Here is a 21,431-nt window from a genome sequence, read left to right on the forward strand (position 1 = left end):
CAGCAGTATATCCCTGCTTTTATTTTTTTTTTTAAAAATACATTTTATTCAATTTTTTTGGCCAAACATAACAATACGTAGTGTTTCTTTTACACAACAATAAAGCAATATAAATAACCGTGGCCAGTTTTAAACAAATAAATAAGTAATATATAAACAAAAACAAAAAACAAAACTAAATGGCAACTGCCTTGTCCAAAATAAATACTCTCCAAAAATACAATCCAACATACAATTACATATACCAAATACCTATACAATAACACCCCTGAGAGTCCGTCCGATTCCTCCCTCCCCCCCCCCCCCCCCCCCCCCCGGGTTGCTGCTGTTGTCTACTTCTTTTCCATTCCCTCTATCTTTCTGTGAGGTAGTCGACGAACGGTTGCCACCGCCTGGTGAACCCCTGAGCCAAATCCCTTAACACAAACTTAATCCGTTCTAACTTTATAAACCCTGCCATATCGTTTATCCAGGTCTCTACACCCGGGGGTTTGGCTTCCTTCCACATTAACAATATCCTGCGCCGGGCTACAAGGGACGCAAAGGCCAACACGTCAGCCTCTCACGCCTCCTGCACTCCCGGCTCTTCTGCAACCCCAAATATAGCCAACCCCCAGCTTGGTTCGACCCGGACCCCCACCACCTTCGAAAGCACCTTTGCCACCCCCACCCAGAACCCCTGTAGTGCCGGGCATGACCAGAACATGTGGGTGTGATTCGCTGGGCCTCTCGAGCATCTCGCACACCTATCCTCTACCCCCAAAAATTTACTAAGCCGTGCTCCAGTCATATGCGCCCTGTGTAGCACCTTAAATTGTATCAGGCTTAGCCTGGCACACGAGGACGATGAGCTTACCCTACGTAGGGCATCAGCCCACAGCCCCTCCTCAATCTCCTCCCCCAGTTCTTCTTCCCATCAGCTCATCTACCATGATCTCCCCCTTGTCCCTCATCTCCATCACCGTCCCCCACCCATGTCTCTTTGAGATCACTCTATCCTGCACTTCCTGCGTCGGGAGCTGCGGGAATTCCCTCACCTGTTGCCTCGCAAAAGCCCTCAATTGCATGTACTGAAATGTATTCCCTTGGGGCAACCCATATTTCTCCGTCAGCGCTCCCAGACTCGCAAACGTCCCATCTACAAATAGATCTCTTAGTTGTACTACCCCAGCTCTTTGCCATGCTCCAAATCCCCCATCCATTCTCCCCGGAACGGACCTATGATTGTTTCTTATCAGGGACCGCACCGAAGCTCCCGTCCCTCCCCTATGCCGTCTCCACTGCCCCCAAATTTTCACTATAGCAACTACCACCGGGCTTGTGGTGTATTTCTTTGGTGAGAACGGCAACGGCGCCGTCACCATTGCTTGCAGGCTAGTCCCCCTGCAGGACGCCCTCTCCAATCTCTTCCACGCCGCTCCCTCCCCTTCTCCCATCCACTTACACACCATTGAAACATTGGCGGCCCAGTAGTACTCACTTAGGCTCGGTAGTGACAGCACCCCCCTGTCCCTACTACGCTGCAAGAATCCCCGCCTCACTCTTGGGGTCTTCCCAGCCCACACAAAACTCATAATGCTCTTCTCAATTCTTTTGAAAAAAGCCTTCGTGATCACCACCGGGAGGCACTGGAACACAAAAAGGAATCTCGGGAGGACCACCATTTTAACCGCCTGCACCCTACCTGCCAATGACAGGGACACCATGTCCCATCTCTTGAAATCCTCCTCCATCTGTTCCACCAACCGTGTTAAATTAAGCCTATGTAATGTACCCCAATTCTTGGCTATCTGGATCCCCAGATACCGGTAGTCCCTTGTTACCTTCCTCAACGGTAAATCCTCTATCTCTCTGCTCTGCTCCCCCGGATGCACCACAAATAACTCACTTTTCCCCATGTTCAGTTTATACCCTGAAAAATCCCCAAACTCCCCAAGTATCCGCATTATCTCTGGCATCCCCTCCGCCGGGTCCGCCACATATAGCAACAAATCATCCGCATACAGAGATACCCGGTGTTCTTCTCCCCCGCTAAGTACTCCCCTCCACTTCCTGGAACCCCTCAGTGCTGTGGCCAGGGGTTCAATCGCCAGTGCAAACAATAACGGGGACAGAGGACATCACTGCCTTGTCCCTCTGTGGAGCCGAAAATAGTCAGACCCCCGTCCATTCGTGACCACGCTCGCCATCGGGGCCCTATACAGCAACTGTACCCACCTGATATACCCGTCCCCAAAGCCAAATCTCCTCAACACCTCCCACAAATAATCCCACTCCACTCTATCAAATGCTTTCTCGGCATCCATCGCCACCACTATCTCCGCTTCCCCCTCTGGTGGGGGCATCCTCATTACCCCTAGCAGCCTCCGTATATTTGTATTTAGCTGTCTCCCCGTCTCAAACCCAGTTTGGTCCTCATGGACCACCCCGGGACACAATCCTCTATCTTCATTGCCATTACCTTGGCCAGAATCTTAGCATCCACATTCAGGAGGGAAATGGGCCTGTATGACTCGCATTGCAGCGGGTCTTTTTCCTTCTTTAGGAGGAGCGATATCGTTGCCTCTGACATAGTCGGGGGCAGCTGCCCCCTTTCCCTCGCCTCATTAAAGGTTCTCATCAGTAGCGGGGCCAGCAAGTCCAAATATTTCTTGTAGAATTCAACTGGGAATCCGTCTGGTCCCGGGGCCTTCCCCGCCTGCATGCTCCCAATCCCTTTCACTACTTCCTCCGTCTCAATCTGTGCTCCCAGCCCCACTCTCTCCTGCTCCTCCACTTTAGGAAATTCCAGCTGATCCAGAAAGCACATCATTCTCTCCTTCCCGTCCGAGGGCTGCGCTTCATATAATCTTTCATAAAATGCCTTGAACACTCCATTCACTCTCTCCGCTCCCCGCTCCATCTCTCCCTCCTCATCTCTCACCCCCCCTATCTCCCTCGCTGCTCCCCTTTTCCTCAGTTGGTGGGCCAACAACCTACTCGCCTTCTCCCCATATTCGTACTGTACACCCTGTGCCTTCCTCCATTGTGCCTCTGCATTACCCGTAGTCAACAAGTCAAATTCTACATGTAGCCTTTGCCTTTCCCTGTACAGTCCCTCCTCCGGTGCCTCCGCGTATTGTCTGTCCACCCTCAGAAGTTCTTTCAACAACCGCTCCCTTTCCCTACCCTCCTGCTTTCCTTTATGTGCCCTAATAGATATCAGCTCCCCTCTAACCACTGCCTTCAGTGCCTCCCAGACCACCTGTTCCTCCCCATTATCATTAAGTTCCAAGTACCTTTCAATACAACCCCTCACCCTTAAACACACCCCCTCATCTGCCAATAATCCCATGTCCATTCTCCAGGGTGGAAGCTGTTATTTTTCTTCCCCTATCTCCAGGTCCACCCAGTGTGGAGCATGATCCGAGATGGCTATAGCCATGTACTCCGTCCCCGTCACCTTTGGGATCAGTGCCCTTCCCAAAACAAAAAAATCTATTCGTGAATAAACTTTGTGTACATAGGAGAAAAACGAAAACTCCTTACTCCTAGGTCTACTAAATCTCCAGGGATCTACTCCTCCCATCTGATCCATAAAATCCTTAAGCACCCTAGCTGCAGCCGGCCTCCTTCCGGTCCTGGACCTCGATCTGTCCAGCCCTGGGTCCAGCACCGTATTAAAGTCTCCACCCATTACCAACTTCCCCACTTCTAGGTCCGGGATTCGTCCTAACATACGCCTCATAAAATTGGCATCATCCCAGTTCGGGGCATACACGTTCACTAATACCACCGCCTCCCCTTGCAGTTTGCCACTCACCATCACGTATCTGCCCCCACTATAGTCTTTGCCTCAAACATTACCCGCTTCCCCACTAGTATGGCCACCCCCCTGTTTTTTGCATCGAGCCCCGCCCATCCTTTGCGAAGTTTAACCTGGTCTATCAGCTTCAGATGCGTCTCCTGAAGCATAACCACATCTGCCTTAAGTTTCTTTAGGTGTGCGAGTACTCGTGCCCTCTTAATCGGCCCGTTCAGCCCTCTCACATTCCACGTGATCAACCGGGTTGGGGGGCTCTTTACCCCACCCCCCCTTGACGACTAGCCATTTCCTTTTTCAATCCAGCTCCTCACCCGGTTCCCACGTAGCTGTATCCCCCCCAGACGGTGCCTCCCCGCCCCGATCCCCCCCTCCCATACCAGCTCCCCCTTCTCCCCAGCAGCAGCAACCCAGTTAACCCCCCCCCCGCTAGATCCCAAGCTAGCTAATTGCACCCCCCCTGTTGCTCCCAGAAGTCAGCAAACTCTGGCCGACCTCGGCTTCCCCCCGTGACCTCGGCTCACACTGTGCGAGGCCCCCTCCTTCCTGCTTCCCTGTTCCCGCCATGATTACCATAGCGCGGGAACAAAGCCCGCGCTTCCCTTTTGGCCCCGCCCCCAATGGCCGGCGCCCTCAGCTCCTCATCCTCCCTCACCCCCTCCCCCACGACATGGGGAAGAGAGAGAAGTTACAGGGTCGCAGGTTTAACAACTTGGGAAGTCCTCTCTTCCCCCTTTTCCCTCCTTCATCCCACAAATTCATCCCCCCACTTTTGTCCCAAACGTTCTTTTTCTGGCCCACTCACTCCAGCTTCTCCTCGACAATAAATGTCCACGCCTCACCTTTCGAAGTAGTGGTGTTTCCCTAGATGTGTGACCCACAGTCTTGCCGGTTGCAGCATTCCGAATTTGACCTTTTTATGCAACACCACCTTGGCCCGATTAAAGCTTGCCCTCCTTCTCGCCACCTCCGCACTCCAATCTTGATATACGTGGATCACCGCATTCTCCCACCTACTGCTCCGAGTTTTCTTTGCCCATCTGAGGACCATCTCTCTGTCCTTATATCGGAGAAATCTCACCACTATTGCTCGAGGAATTTCTCCAGCCCTCGGTCTTCGCGCCATAACCCGATAGGCTCCCTCCACCTCCAGCGGACCCGTCGGGGCCTCCGATCCCATTAACGAGTGCAGCATCATGCTCACATATGCCCCGACGTCCGTCCCTTCTGCACCTTCGGGAAGACCAAGAATCCTTAGGTTCTTCCTCCTCGCATTATTCTCCAGCACCTCCAGCCTTTTCACACATCTTTTGTGTTGTGCCTCGTGGATCTCCGTTTTCACCACCAGGCAGGCCCTGTATGTCGTCCTCATTCTCAGCAGCCTTTGCCTTCATGACCCGAAGTTCCTGTTCCTGGGTCTTTTGCTCCTCCTTTAGCCCCTCAATCGCTTGTAATATCGGGGCCAACAGCTCCTTCTTCATCTCCTTTTTGAGTTCATCTACGCAACGCCGCAGGAACTCTTGTTGGTCAGGGCCCCATATTAAACTGCCTCCTTCCGACGCCATCTTGCTTTGTGCCTGCCTTCCTGGCCGCTGCTCTAGAGGATCCACCGCAATCCGGCTACTTTCCTCTCTTTTTTCCATCCGTGTCCAGGGGGGATTCCCTCTGGATTACCGCACAGTGTTATTTGCCGTTAAAATTGCCGATGGGGCTCCTATTAAGAGCCCAAAAGTCCGTTCCACCGGGAGCTGCCGAAACGTGCGACTCAGCTGGTCATCGCCCACCCGGAAGTCCCCATCCCTGCTTTTATATTCCAAGCCTCTTGAGATGAATGACAACATTGCATTTGCTTTCTTAATTACGGACTCAACCTGCAAGTTTACCTTTAGAGAATCCTGGACTAGGACTCCCAAGTCCCTTTGCACTTCAGCATTATGAATTTTGTCACCGTTTAGAAAATAGTCCATGCCTCTATTCTTTTTTCCAAAGTGCAAGACCTCGCACTTGCCCACGTTGAATTTCATCAGCCATTTCTTGGACCACTCTCCTAAACTGTCTAAATCTTTCTGCAGCCTCCCCACCTCCTCAATACTACCTGCCCCTCCACCTATCTTTGTGTCATCGGCAAACTTAGCCAGAATGCCCCCAGTCCCGTCATCTAGATCGTTAATATATAAAGAGAACAGCTGTGGCCCCAACACTGAACCCTGCGGGACACCACCCGTCACCGGTTGCCATTCCGAAAAAGAACCTTTTATCCCAACTCTCTGCCTTCTGCCTGACAGCCAATCGTCAACCCATGTTAGTACCTTGCCTCGAATACCATGGGCCCTTATTTTACTCAGCAGTCTCCCGTGAGGCACCTTATCAAAGGCCATTTGGAAGTCAAGATAGATAACATCCATTGGCTCTCCTTGCTCTAACCTATTTGTTATCTCTTCAAAGAACTCTAACAGGTTTGTCAGGCACGACCTCCCCTTACTAAATCCATGCTGACTTGTCCTAATCCGACCCTGCACTTCCAAGAATTTAGTAATCTCATCCTTAACAATGGATTCTAGAATCTTGCCAACAACCGAGGTTAGGCTAATTGGCCTATAATTTTCCATCTTTTTCCTTGTTCCCTTCTTGAACAAGGGGGTTACAACAGCGATTTTCCAATCCTCTGGGACTTTCCCTGACTCCAGTGACTTTTGAAAGATCATAACTACGCCTCCACTATTTTTTCAGCTATCTCCTTTAGAACTCTAGGATGTAGCCCATCTGGGCCCGGAGATTTATCAATTTTTCGACCTCTTAGTTCCTCTAGCACTTTCTCCTTTGTGATGGCTACCATATTCAACTCTGCCCCCTGACTCTCCTGAATTGTTGGGATATTACTCATGTCTTCTACTGTGAAGACTGACGCAAAGTACTTATTTAGTTCCTCAGCTATTTCCTTGTCTCCCATCACAAAATTACCAGCGTCATTTTGGAGCGGCCCAATGTCTACTTTTGCCTCCCGTTTGTTTTTAATGTATTTAAAGAAACTTTTACTATCATTCCTAATGTTACTGGCTAGCCTACCTTCAAATTTGATCCTCTCTTTCCTTATTTCTCTCTTTGTTATCCTCTGTTTGTTTTTGTAGTCTTCCCAATCTTCTGACTTCCCACTACTCTTTGCCACATTATAGGCTTTCTCTTTTGCTTTGATGCATTCCCTAACTTCCTTTGTCAGCCATGGCTGCCTAATCCCCCCTCTGATAACCTTTCTTTTCTTTGGGATGAACCTCTGTACTGTGTCCTCAATTACTCCCAGAAACTCCTGCCATTGCTGTTCTACTGTCTTTCCCACTAGGCTCTGCTCCCAGTCGATTTTCGTCAGTTCCTCCCTCATGCCCCTGTAGTTACCTTTATTTAACTGTAACACCTTTACATCTGATTCTACCTTCTTTCTTTCAAATTGGAGATTGAATTCGACCATATTATGATCACTGCCTCCTAAGTGCTCCCTTACTTTAAGATCTTTAATCAAGTCTGGCTCATTACATAACACTAAGTCCAGAATGGCCTGTTCCCTCGTGGGCTCCATCACAAGCTGTTCCAAAACGCCCTCCTGTAAACATTCAATGAATTCCCTTTCCTTGGGACCACTGGCAGTATTGTTTACCCAGTCCACCTGCATATTGAAGTCCCCCATGATCACTGTGACCTTGCCTTTCTGACATGCACTTTCTCTTTCGTGGTGCATTTTGTGCCCCCGGTCCTGACCACTGTTAGGAGGCCTGTACATAACTCCCATTATGGTTTTTTTGCTTTTGTGGTTCCTCAACTCTACCCACACAGACTCCACATCACCTGACCCTATGTCGTTTAGTGCTATTGATTTAATTTCATTCCTAATTAACAAGTCAACCCCGCCCCCTCTGCCCACCTCTCTGTCTTTTCGATAGGTTGTGAATCCCTGGATGTTTAAATGCCAGTCCTGAACCCCTTGCAACCATGTCACTGTGATGCCTACCACATCATACCTGCCAGTCACAATCTGGGCCACAAGCTCATCTACCTTGTTCCGTACACTGCGCGCATTTAAATATAGCACCTTCAATTCTCTATTGACCGTCCCTTTTTGTTTTCTTAGTGTGGTGGACCTTGGTTTACTGAGTCTTTCCATACACTGTGTCATATTTTGTGGGATGGGGACAATCATAACCACTCTTGGGTTTTGTCTGTTCGTGTTTTTTTGTATTCCTAAGCAGCTACGCTCCCCGCTGATTACTTCACCTCTTGGTTCCCTGACTTTCCCTTCCCCCCCAATCTTTAGTTTAAAGTCCTATTGACCACCCTATTTACTCTTTTCGCCAGAACACTGGTCCCAGCTCGGTTCAGGTGGAGACCATCCCAACGGTCTAGGTCCCCCCTGTCCCAAAACTGATGCCAGTGTCCCATGAAAAGGAACCCCTCATTCCCACACCACTCTTTCAGCCACGTGTTAACTTCCCTTATTCTTGCCTCCCTATGTCAATTTGCACGTGGCTTGGGCAGTAATCTGGAGATTATGACCCTTGAGGACCTGTTTTTTAATTTGATAGGTGTGTGAAATGTCTGGGTAACAGAAATGAAAATGGTTCAATTCCTCCATCTCCTGGAGACCAAAACATGAGTCAACGGCAGGAACTCAATGTCTACAAAACGTTGCAGTTTGCAAAGTGCCTTTTTATATTTCCCTTCAATGTTAAATGGCATGAGACACCATTCACCCAATCAGATAAGCATTTCTCCGGACTCTGTAAGGATTTCTGATGTGAGGCCACCTAACACAAGGGGCCATTAAATGTCGAATCTTAGCGAGTAATGGAAGGATGGGCTGAACAACTGACAAAACTGCAATATTTAATATCAACACTGTGCAGATTAAACCCTAGCTTGATATTAATGACTATATATGGCGCACATCAAAACTAGCCTTGAAAATCTTTGTGGCACTGTGACAAACCTCAACATGTCCAATACCAATTCATCAGTATTCAGGAAGGGATTATTGTGTAATGAACAAGGTCATTTAGTAACTCCATAACAAAAGATCCATTGGGAAATAGTGATCACAATGCAATTGAATTCCATATTGAGTCAGAAACTGCCATACTCCAATACCAACCACAAATATTATACTTAAACAAAGTCAGTTATGTAGGTATGAGGGGATTGTAGATTGGGTAAATAAATATAAAGATGTGACAGTAAAAAAGTGAGAAACATTTGGAGCAATCATTGAGATGTTCAATAAAAATACATTCCATTAAAAGCAAGAATGGGACAATAAAGATCCACATAAGGATGGCTTACAAACAAAGCTAATGATAGTGTGAAATTAAAAAGAGTCTAATAATGTTGCAAAGAATGTTAGTGCGCCTGAGGGGCGAAGTTCTCCCCCAACGGCGAGATGTCCGCCGACTGGCGCCAAAGCCGGCGCCAATCAGACGGGCATCGCGCCGGCCCAAAGGTGCGGAAGGCTCCGCATCTTTGGCAGCCTAGCCCCAACATTGAGGGGCTAGGCTGACGCCGGAGGGATTTCCGCCCCGCCAGCTGGCGGAAATGGCGTTTGTTTCCCCGCCAGCTGGCGCGGAAATGCGGCGCATGCGCGGGAGCGTCAGCGGCTGCTGTCAGTTTCCCAGTGCATGCGCGGGAGCGTCAGCGGCCGCTGTCAGTTTCCCGCGCATGCGCAGTGGGGAGAGTCTCTTCCGCCTCCGCCATGGTGGAGGCCGTAGCGGAGGCGGAAGGGAAAGAGTGCCCCCACGGCACAGGCCCGCCCGCGGATCGGTGGGCCCCGATTGCGGGCCAGGCCACCGTGGGGGCACCCCCCGGGGTCAGATCGCCCCGCGCCCCCCCCCCCCCAGGACCCCGGAGCCCGCCCACGCCGCCTGGTCCCGCCAGTAAATACCAGGTTTGATTTACGTCGGCGGGACAGGCAATTCCTGGGCAGGACTTCGGCCCATCCGGGCTGGAGAATCCAGTGGGGGGTCCCGCCAACCGGCGCGGCCGGATTCCCGCCCCCGCCCAATCTCCGGGAGCGGAGACTTCGGCGGGGGCGGGATTCACGGCGGCCAACGGCCATTCTCCGACCCGGCGGGGGGTCGGGGAATGACGCCCGAGGACTGAGAGTGTTTTAGAAAACTGCAAAGATTGACCAAAAGGTTGACAAGAAAGAAAAAAATAGAATTCAAAAGTGAACTAGTGAAGCAACATGAACTCAGGTTGTGTGGCACTTCGTACATATACAAAAAGAAGAGTTATTACCACAAATGTTGGCCCCTTAGTGGCAAAGGCAGGAGAAATGAGAATGGGGCATGAGGAAATGGCAGAGACATTGAACAAATATTTTGTGCCGGCCTTCACAGTCGAAGGCACAATTTACAGACCAGATATAGAGGGGTTACAAAGGGGCGAATGAGAGTGAGGAACTGAAGATCATTTCTATCAGCAGAGGAAAGGCTACTGGGGAGGTTGAAGGGATTAAAACTGAAAACTCTCCAGGAGCTGAAGGTTAATATCCTAAGGCTCGAAGAGGTTGCTGTCAAGATTGTGAGTATGCTGGTTAGGATTTTCCAAAATTCCCCAAACTCCTGTGGATTGGAAGTTAGAAAACATAAATAACACTGCGATTCAAGAAAGGAGGGTGAGAGAAAATAGAAAACTACAGACCCTTAGCCTGATGTAAGTTGTCAGAAAAATGTTGGAATCTATTGTTGCTGGAATCTATTATTAAGGAGGAATCACACACTTAGAAAATCCTAGTCTGATCAGACAAAGGCAACGTGGGTTCACAAAACGAAAATTATATCTGACAATTTGATTTTTTGAGGACTTAGCTCCAGGGGTAGACACAGGGGATCCGGTAGATGTTGCACATTTGGAGTTTTAAAACGTTCAAGAATGTGCCAAATAAAAGGTTAATACACCAGGTATGAGCTTGTGCTGGGGATATCAGCATGGATGGAGGATTTGTCAACAGAGAAACAGAGTCGGGAGAAACATGACCTTTTAAAGTAATCAGGCTGTAACTAGTGGAGTGCCACAATAATCAGTGCTACAGACTCTGCTATGTGTTGACAAGACAAGTTTGACTGTAAACTGAGAAGAGGACACCAAGAGGCTGCAAAGAGATATAATCCGGTTAAGCTAAATACATGTTAACCTTTGTTACAAGCTGACCGGAAGTCTTGATTCAATCGCACAGGGATTTGTTGGGACCAGACCTGTTAAACTGTGTCCAGTTTTGGTCTTCATATCAAAGGAGGGATGTACTTGCCTTGGAGGCAATGCAGAGAAGATTCACTCGATTGGTTGCTGGGATGGGAGGGTTGTCCAATGATGAGAGTCTGAGTTAATTGAGACATTCTGGACTTTAGAGAAATAAAAGGTGATCTCTTTGAAACAGCGAAGATTCTGAAGGGGTTTGACAGGACCGACACTGAGAGGTAGTCTCCCCTGGCTGGGGAATCCAGAACATGTGGACGCAGCCTCAGGATAAGGCATCAATCATTAAGGACTGAGATGAGGAGGCATTTCTTCCATGTTGTGCATCTTTAGCATTGCCTCCTTCAAAGAGCTGTGGGTGCCCCAGCATTGAGTATATTCAAGACTGACATCAATATGTTTTGATTCTTCATCAAATGAAGGGATACGGGGAGTGGGCTGGAACAGGCAGTTGAGGAAGAAGATGAACCATGATAGTAATGAATGATGGAGAAGGTTCGAGGGGCTGAATGGTCCACTCCTGCTATTTCTTATGGTTGTATATTCACTGGAGGATAAAGATTGACACTGAGTCAAGAAGGAGACAGTAGGACAGGTGATCAAAAGCTTGGCTGAAGAGATGGGTTTTAAGGAATGCCTTAAACAAAGTGACCGAGGTTTAGGGAGGGAGTTCCCGAGATTAGGATGGAGGTGGCTGAAGGCACAGCCTCCAATCCTGGGGCAAAGGGAGGGGAGATGTACAAGAGGCCAGAGTTGGAGGAATGCAGTGTTGTGAGGCTGATGAAGGTTACAGAGGCAGGGAGAAGTGAGACCAGACAGACACTCGAACAGTAGGATAAGAAGTTTCAAACTGAGGTAACCTCAGGCTCACTCTGAATGGAGAAGATTCAGTTTGTTCAATGTCACAAATCAATACCAGCTCCACAAGGCCTGTCAGTAAATAAGCCTTTGTTCAAATGTTTCTCTTTCTAATTAGACCACTTGATATAAACTGGAGATTGCATTTTATTAACATTACCACATCTAAAAGACACTCAGACCCACATCTCAAATTGCAGACCCCACCGCAGATCCAATGGTCAGATTTGGGCAAATGGATAGAAAACAGATCCGGTGGGTTCTTGATGCTCTCTCTGTGTTTCTCGAACAAAAAATAAAACTAAGAAATGCAAGATGACCTCAAAATAACCCTGTTAATGTGCTACAAACTAAGCTGCAGTATAACCAGCCCAAGTTTTCCAGTTTAAAAATGACTGTGGTTTAAAGTCACTTTTGTCCTCTCCTTCCATTGCTGATCATCAATAGAAAAGTCTTGTCTGAGATTCTCAAGCCTGCTGACACCAAACAATGTCAATTTCCCTGAAGTTTTCCCTTTCTCATTCCCAGGAATGTCTGTCTTTCTCCGAGATCCTTCTGTTGAAGAGGTTTGGATGAACAGGACTGCTACCCTGGAGTGCTCAGTGGTTTGTTCTGATCCAAGCTCGGTCCAGATCTCCTGGGAAGTGAGCAGCAAGAAAAGAAGTGAAGGAGTTTCGACTCAGTCACCAACAGAGGAAGGGAGCCTGCACATTATCATCAGCCAACTTCGAACCAGTGCAGAGGAGTGGGAGAGCGGGGTGGAGTTTGTGTGCTCTGCCCAGGGTGCTTCCTCATCTGTACCAGTGTCCAAACGGATAAGCAGTGCAAAAGGTGGGCAGGAGATGGGACATTAATGACCTGAATCTGTTAAACTTGTGGGAAAAAAGACTAACACTTCCTTTGTTTACCCATATGTTCCAGTTGTGCCAAAAGGTCCCAGGGTAAGACTGCTGCCTCCAACAAAAGAGGAGATGAAGATGAAGAACACAGCCACACTCGAGTGTGTGATCACTGGATTCTACCCGGACCTCATAAACGTCACCTGGGAGAAAGATGGCGCTCTGATCTCCTCCAAGACCCGTGCTGGACTCACTGCTCTGGAGCAGGCTGGGACATTCAGTGTCAGGCACTACCTGACTGTGAGTGCAGCGGAGTGGAAGAAAGGCTCGACCTTCATCTGTGCAGTGTCTCATCCAGCCTCCCACTTTGGCACCAATGGGACAGTGAGGAACGTCCAAGGTATGATCCTGGGCCTAGCTCCAATATTGACGTTGCTGATCCCAAAGGCTATAAACTCTACGAGGGTCAGAAAGTACAACACCAACAATGTGCATGTGTTTATGCAGTGGGTGTTTGAGTAGATCAGTAATCCAGAGGCCTGGACAAAGAAAGATACAATTGCATTAATGTCCCCCTTTCACATCCTCAGGATGTCCCAAAATGTTTCGCAGCCAAAACAGTCCTTTCCATGAGGTGCAGTCAGTGTTTCAATGTAACGACAGTGTTGACTAATTGGTGTGTAGCAATGTCTCACACACAACAATATGATGATCATATTGGGGCTGGTTTAGCACAGTGGGCTAAACAGCTGGCTTGTAATGCAGAACAAGGCAGCAGTGCGGGTTCAATTCCTGTACCAGCCTCCCCAAACAGGCACCGGAATGTGGCGACTAGGGGCTTTTCACAGTAACTTCATTGAAGCCTACTTGTGACAATAAGTGATCATTATATTATTACTATCAGATAATCTGTTAAACATTGTCCTCCCTCCCCTTTCCCTTTTTCAAATTCCCGACAATGGTATCTGTTCATCCCGAGAAAGGGCCTTGGTCTCACGTCTCTTCCTGAAAGACGGCACTCAACACAGTGCAGAGCTCCCTCAGTACTGGTTTGCCATTCTTGATTATGTACTCAAGTATCTGTAGTGGGGCATGAACATACAACCTTCATATGTGGAGGACACATATGATCAATAATCCAGAGAACTGAGTTCAAATCGATGACAGCTTGGGAATTTGAATTCAGTTTTAGAAAGGAAACAATTAGGAATTAAACGCTCAAATCTGTGAAACAGAAGCTGTTAGATTGTGGTAAAAACCCTAATAGTTTGTTAATGTTCCTTTCGGGAAGGCTACCTGCTGTCTTTACCCTGTCTGTCCCAGATGTGGCTCCAGGCACAAACACATGTGGTTGACTCATAACTCTCCTCTGAAAGAGCTGAGCAAGCCACTATTGTACATGTGGTGATGCGCATGAAATGCCAGCCTTGCCAGCGATGTCCACGTCCCATTGGGGAATGATTGAATAATAATTGTAATTTTTCTCCCAGGTGAATGTGTAGACACTGGGATCTCAGTCACTTTAAGGAAGCCTCCTTTCGAAGAGATCTGGAGGAACAGGACGGCGACTATTCTCTGTGAGATACTTCACAGTGATTTAGAGGGAGTCAGGGTAACCTGGCTGGTGGATGGAATTGAGAGAGAAGATGGAGTGAAGACTCAGGGTCCAAAGAGGGATGGAGACAAAGACATGATCTTCAGCAGACTGACGGTCCCTGCCGCAGAGTGGGAGAGTGGGGTGGAGTATTTGTGTTTGGTGGAGGATAAGAGTTTGCCAACGCCGGAGAAGAGAACAATTAGGAAAGCCCAAGGTACGTGTGGAAGGAACTGCAGCTCTGATCTTCGCAAATGAAGTGATTTACTACCATCTAGTGGTAAATATCTAGCACGGGGTGGCAGACTGTGTTAAAGGATCCATTGGGCAAAACCTGCTCAGAAACAGATCAAATAAAACCTCGAATCACCACAAAGACCTGACTCCAGCTCACACGGGTGCCTGTGGGATGGGTGAACAGGGATGGGAGATATACAGAGAAGAATGAGCAGCTTTCACAAATTGACAAAGAGGCTGAGTCAGGTCAGCCATTGAAGAGATGAGGGAAACTGTTGGTCTGAGGTATAGGCTAAGATGACAAAATCCATTCCAAGGAAAGGGAGATGGAGCAGACACCACATGACCAGATGAATCCCTGAAGCCTCCCTCTTGACAACAGTAAGCATGGTCTGGAAGTGGATCTCTGGTTCTTGAACAGAAGGCAGCCATTTGGTCCATCGTGCCTGTGCTAGCTCTTTGCAAGAGCTATTCGATTAATCTCACACCCAATCTGCTCTTTTCCAATAGGCTTACAATTTCCTTCTGACAAAGAATATGTCCCCCTTGTGAAAGTTACTATTTAAAATCTGAGTCCACCACCCTCTTTCAGACTGTGCATTTCAGATCATCATAACTCACTCAGCAATAAAAATCCCACCTTCCCTCAGGTTCATTAACCAATTCTCTAAAATGTCTGTGCTCCGCTTACTCAATCTCCTGCCACTGGAAACAGTCTCTCCTGATTTATTCCATTAAAATCCCTCATGAATTTAAGCACTTTGATTAATTTGATCATTTGAAGATCAGCCCAGCCCCAATCACCATTCAGACATTCTTTCTGCAGATTGCCAGTTGTTCATTGTCTGCCGATGTTTAAACTGAACAGATTATCCTCAGCGGCAGTGATAAAATCAGTCAGATCAATGATCCTGCCTCTCGGACCCCGACCCCAACAATGACCAGAAAGAGAATTGTCTTTAGTTTCTGATATGGGAGCAGTCCCTGGGGATGTAGAAGTTGGGCAGCACGGTAGCACAAGTGGACAGCACTGTGGCTTCACAGTGCCAGGGTCCCAGGTTCGATACCCGGCTTGGGTCACTGTCTGTGCGGAGTCTGCACGTTCTCCCCGTGTCTGCGTGGGTTTCCTCCAGGTGCTCCGGTTTCCTCCCACCGTCCAAAGACGTGCAGGTTAGGTGGATTGGCCATGCTAAATTGCCCTTAGGGTCCAAAAAGGTTAGGAGGGGTTATTGAGTTATGGGGATTGGGTGGAAGTGAGGGCTTAAGTGGGTGGGTGCAGACTCGATGGGCCGAATGGCCTCCTTTTGCAATGTATGTTCTATGTTCTTGTCCAGGTTTGTGTAAGTGAACATGTGGGGTAAATACAGGATGAGAGAAAGACTCAGTCTAACCTATGTCGTCTCTGTTTCCAGTTGACGTTAAGACTCACCCTCAAGTCTACCTCCTTCCCCCTTCGCTGGATGAGATGGAGACGGATCAGACTGCCACCCTGGTTTGCCTGGTCACCGGATTCTCGCCCGCAGAGATCTACCTGGCCTGGATGGCCAATGACACCCTTCTGAAGTCGGGATTCGTGAACCAGCCGGTGACTGAGGATGGCAGCAGCGGCTGGAACTCGGGCAGTCAGTTGACAGTCTCTGCAGACGAGTGGAACAGAGGCACCACTTACTCCTGTGTGGTGGGACACGAGTCAGCCACAACAAATCTGTTCAGGAGCATTAATAAATCTCACAGCAAACCCACCCTGGTCAATGTGTCACTTGTCCTAACTGACAGCTTTAAATCCTGTTCATAACATCTAGCCATTCAATCACCCATTTATATAATTAATGTAAATGGATGGTTAACGCAACCAGAGGATTGTTGTGATCTCTGTAAAATCTCTCTTCTGGTGGCAGATCATTCAAAACATGAACAAAATCTGACCTTGCTCCACAATTGTGAAAAAAACTATATTCAGTGATCCAATCAGACAACTAACATCCCTTTTCTCCAAATGTCTGAAGGTCCCGAGTTCCTTTGGAAATATTTTTGTGTTGCATTTGATCAAGTGTGAAACCTGTGCCAGACCCCACGAAGGGTTAATTGTACGTGGCAAAATGTCAATGTCCTGATCCAATTTCAATAAACGTGATGTGAAAAGGTTTCAGTTTTGAGTGTTGATTGTTGGTGTGTTTTGGGAGACAGTAAATGAGTAACTTGGACATGGAGTGTGGTGAGTGTAACATGCTGGTGACCAACAGAGTCTTTGGACCTGCGCTTTCCAAATCTCCCCCCATTGGGATTTCCTCGCCTCGTGTCTGGGTTTATTGTAGGCTAATTAATAAGAGACTGATTGCTATGATTGGTCCACAACTCCATTATCATTGTGTCATACTAATATCAGGGTGGTTTGGTCTTTCTCGATTGACCAATTTCAATTTGCACACACTAAGTTCCCACAGTAAGAGCTGTGAGAATGACCAGATCACCTGGCTTTCGGTGTTTTGGTTGAAAGATAAATGTTGGCTGGTTCAGAACACTGCAAAGAACTCCCTGCTCTTCTTCCACTAGTGCTGGGGGATCATTTACAAATTAACATCAGCCTGAGGGCCATCGTTTAACGTCTCGTTCGAAGGCGGCACCTCCTACACTGCAGCACTTTCTCAGTCCTGCATCGGAGTGTCGACCTGAATCACGCACTTAAGTTTCTGGAGGGAAACTTGAACCCACAATCTTCTGACCCAGAGGGGAGAACGCGATCTACGAAACCACGTCACAGCCTTCCATGAATTGCAGGTTTTCAGATCCCATTTGGTCCCTCACTTTCTCACACCACCAGTCACAAGAATTTGTGTCATTGAGCAGATGAGGTCAGTGTTGTAACCAGTAACAACACAAGTTCATTTCACCATGCCTCAGAAAATATTAGGTTGACTGAGATATTAATCGAAGCAGAGAATCAAAAAGAAAGAAATATTTGAAGTTATAAAGAATCTCATTCTGGCGATGGGGATAATCTCAGAGTGCTTTACAATCAATGGATTTGTTTGCCAGCCAATGGGTGTTCCTGGAGACAAGGAGTCAAAGAGAGTGTGACAAAGAGAGAGAGAAAGTGGGAGAGGTAAAACAGAACGAGAACAGAATCTCTGAGTGAGAAAGGGAAGGTAGTGCGAGAGGGAGAAAGCCAAAGAGGGAGCCAGACCCAGAGAGAGAGAGCTGGAGAAGGAGAGAAAGACTTTCTAATGATTCACTGCTCCCAGTGATCCTCCAGTGTGATCTCCTCCTTCACTGTATTACCTTCAAACTATGAAGATGTTCTGGACCTGGATTTAAATTCAACAGCTCCAATTTCTCTTTGTTTCAGAAAAACCTCAGGATGTGAGAGGAGAGGAAGGAAAGGAAGAGATGGGAGATTTGGAGGGAGATGACAACGCTGTGACAGTCGCTGCCTTTGCCATTCTCTTTATTCTGAGTTTCCTCTACAGCACCTTTGTTACTGTTGTCAAGGTAACCAGGCTTTAACTATCTAATGAACAACAACATACACAGACTATAAAGCCAGGGTTTATCTCCAACTCATTCTTATTATCCGACTCTAAGGGGGGGATTCTCTGTCTCCTGCCCCTGGTATTGGGTGCCCCAATGCGTCGGAGAATCGCACGGCGCCGATCCGAACGCGATGATGCTCCAACACCACACTGGTGGCGGGATCGAGGTTCGCGATGGCGTGCCAGCGGGAGGATGTAAATGACCTTAGTAGGCCCGGCACTCCATTCTGTGGCCCTCCATGATTCTCCGGTCCCCAGTACCGGGAATAACGTTGTTGGGGATTACAGATGGTCGGGCGGGATTCTCCAATAATGAGGCTATGTCCCCACACCCGCGTGAAAACGGGCGCGAATCACTCTGGACTTTTTTCTTGCAAGTCCGGGGTGATTCTCCGTTTATAAGTGGGCCTGCAGGGCCCCGGAATGCTCCACGCAGCTCCGACTACCGATACGGGGTCCTGCACGTCCGGCCGTGGGCCCACACAGGCGCGCAGCGGCCGCCTGCGGCGCCGGCCCCGCGCGACATGGCGGACCCACGCAGAGGGCTGGCACCGGAGAAGTAGGCCCCCCCAGATCGCGCGCGCCTGCCGATCGGTGGCACCCGATCGTGGGCCTGGCCGTCATGGAGGTCCCCCCCTGTGAACGGAGAATCGGCGGACTGGCGATGGGGCGTCGGCGAGTGAATCGCGCCCGGCCCGCGATTCTCCGACCCGGCCTGGGGTCAGAGAATCCGCCCCAGATTCCTGTCCTTTCGTGTCCATGTCCCAGAATAAGGTCAGATTCCTGTCCTTTCGTGTCCATGTCCCAGAATTAGATCAGTTCCCTCTCCTTTTGTGTCCATTTTCCATAATAATAATAATAATAACAGCTTATTGTCACAAGTAGGCTTCAAAGAAATTACTGTGAAAAGCCCCTAGTCGCCACATTCCGGCGCCTGGTCGGGGAGGCCGGTACAGGAATTGAACCTGCACTGCTGGCCTTGTTCTGCGATACAAGCCAGCTGTTTAGCCCACTGTGGTAAGATTCCCTGTGCTTAAGATTCCATCTCCCAGAATAAGGTCCGATTCCCAGTCCGGGGGCGAAATTCTCCTACCCGCCCCGCCACATTTCTGCTCCGACCGGCCGGCGGGAGTCTCCGTAACACCGGCCGGTCAATGGGGTTTCCCATTGTGGGGCAGCCCCACGCCGTCGGGAAACCCCCGGGCGCCGGCAAAACGGAGACTCCCGCTGGCGGAGAATGACGCCCCTGAAGTGTCCATGTTCCAGAATAAGGTTCGATTCCCTGTCCTTAAGTGTCCATGTTCCAGAATAAGGTCAGGTTCCCTGTCCTTAAGTGTCCATGTTCCAGAATAAGGTCCGATTCCCTGTCCTTAAGTGTCCGAATCCCAGAATAAGGTCCGATTCCCTGTCCGAAAGTGTCCATGTTCCAGAATAAGGTCAGGTTCCCTGTCCTTAGGTGTCCATGTTCCAGAATAAGGTCCAATTCCCTGTCCTTAGGTGTCCGAATCCCAGAATAAGGTCAGGTTCCCTGTCCTTAAGAGTCCGAATCCCAGAATAAGGTCAAGTTCGATGTTGTTTTGTGTCCAGGTCCCAGTATAAGGTCAGTCCCTGTCCTTTTGTGTCCGTCTCCCAGAATAAGGTGAGATTTCCTGTCCTTTAGTCTCCATTCCACAGAATAATGTCAGATTCCGGGTCTTTTAGTGTCCATGTCCCTGAATAAGGCCAAATTCCCTGTTCTTTATTGTCCATGAGCGGGATTCTCCCTTCTGACGGCCGTGTTGACTCCGTTGTAAATACTGGAGGGTTTAACATCGGTGTCATCGGATCGCGAAGTAGCGATCCTCTGCCCGATAGGGGGCCAGCACGGCACTGGAGCGACCCACACCGCTTCAGCTGCCGATGCCGGTGTCAAATGGGCGCCGCGGGTCTGCGCATGCGCACTGCGACCGGCATGAACTCGCGCATGCGCGGTAGTTCCTTCTCCGCGCCGACCCAGATGCAACATGGCGTAGGGCTACAGGGGCTGGTGCGGTGTAAAAGAGGCCCCCACCAGGTGAGGCCGGCCTGCCAATCGGTAGGCCCCCATCGCGGGCCAGGCCACGGTGGAGGCCCCCCTGGGGTCGGACCCCCCCTCCCCCCTCCCGCTACCTCCATCAGGCCGCCCCCGACAAGATGGATGCCGAGGTCCCACCGGGTAAGACCACATGTGAACTGTGCCGGTGGGACTCGGGCTTTCTTGGCGGCCACCCGGCCCATCCCGGGCGGAGAATCACCGGGGGACCCACATAGAGTGCCCCCCGACTGGCGGCGCACCGTGAATCGGTGACCGGAGAATCGGCTGACCGGCGTCGGGGCGGAGTCGTGCGAATCTCACCCGGCCCGGAGATTCTCTGAACCGGCGCGGGATGAGAGAATCCCACCCAGGGTCTCAGAATAAGGTCCATTACTGTATACCCCACAGAATAAAGGCAAATACACTGTCCTTTAGTGTCCATGTCCCAGAATAAGGTCAGATTCCCTGTCCTTTTGTGTCCATGTCCCAGAATAAGGTCAGATTCCCTGTCCTTTAGTGTCCATGTCCCAGAATAAGGTCAGATTCCCTGTCCTTTAGTGTCCATGTCCCAGAATAAGGTCAGATTCCTTGTCCTTTAGTGTCCATGTCCCTGAATAAGGTCAGATTCCCTGTCCTTTAGTGTCCATGTCCCTGAATAAGGTCAGATTCCCTGTCCTTTAGTGTCCATGTCCCAGAATAAGGTCAGGTTCCCTGTCCTTTAGTGTCCATGTCCCACAATAAGGTCAGATTCAAAGAACAAAGAAAAGTACAGCACAGGAACAGGCCCTTTGGCCCTCCAAGCCCGTGCCGACCATGCTGCCCGTCTAAACTAAAATCTTCTACACTTCCGGGGTCCATATCCCTCTATTCCCATCCTACTCATGCATTTGTCAAGGTGCCCCTTAAACGTCATTATTGTCCCTGCATCCACCACCTCCTCCGGCAGCGAGTTCCAGTCACCCACTACCCTCTGTGTAAAACATTTGCCTCATACATCTCCTCTGAATCTTGCCCCTCGCACCTATCTATGCCCCCTCGTAATTGGCCCCTCTACCCTGGGGAAAAGCCTCTGACTATCCATTCTGTCTATGCCCCTCATAATTTTGTAGACCTCTATCAGGTCGCCCCTCAACCTCCGTCGTTCCAGTGAGAACAAACCGAGTATATTCAACCTCTCCCCATAGCTAATGCCCTCCATACCAGGCAACATCCTGGTAAATCTCTTCTGCACCCTCTCTAAAGCCTCCACATCCTTCTGGTAGTGTGGCCACCAGAATTGAAC

At 49.3% G+C, this 21,431-nt stretch overlaps 1 protein-coding gene across 1 annotated transcript in view; it reads left to right on the plus strand.

Annotated features, from left to right (window-relative positions):
* LOC140419717 (uncharacterized) overlaps positions 1-16,710 on the plus strand; it is a 53,366-nt gene extending 36,656 nt beyond the window's left edge. The window contains exons 10-13 of the mRNA XM_072503656.1: positions 12,425-12,727; positions 12,818-13,135; positions 14,226-14,546; positions 15,979-16,710. Coding sequence (XP_072359757.1) covers positions 12,425-12,727; positions 12,818-13,135; positions 14,226-14,546; positions 15,979-16,361 — 1,325 coding nt within the window. The 3' untranslated portion in view covers positions 16,362-16,710. The remainder of the gene's footprint in view (positions 1-12,424; positions 12,728-12,817; positions 13,136-14,225; positions 14,547-15,978) is intronic.
* The last annotated feature ends 4,721 nt before the right edge of the window (positions 16,711-21,431 follow it).

This window comes from Scyliorhinus torazame, chromosome 5, assembly GCF_047496885.1.
Source record: "Scyliorhinus torazame isolate Kashiwa2021f chromosome 5, sScyTor2.1, whole genome shotgun sequence".
Lineage (NCBI taxonomy): Eukaryota > Metazoa > Chordata > Chondrichthyes > Carcharhiniformes > Scyliorhinidae > Scyliorhinus > Scyliorhinus torazame.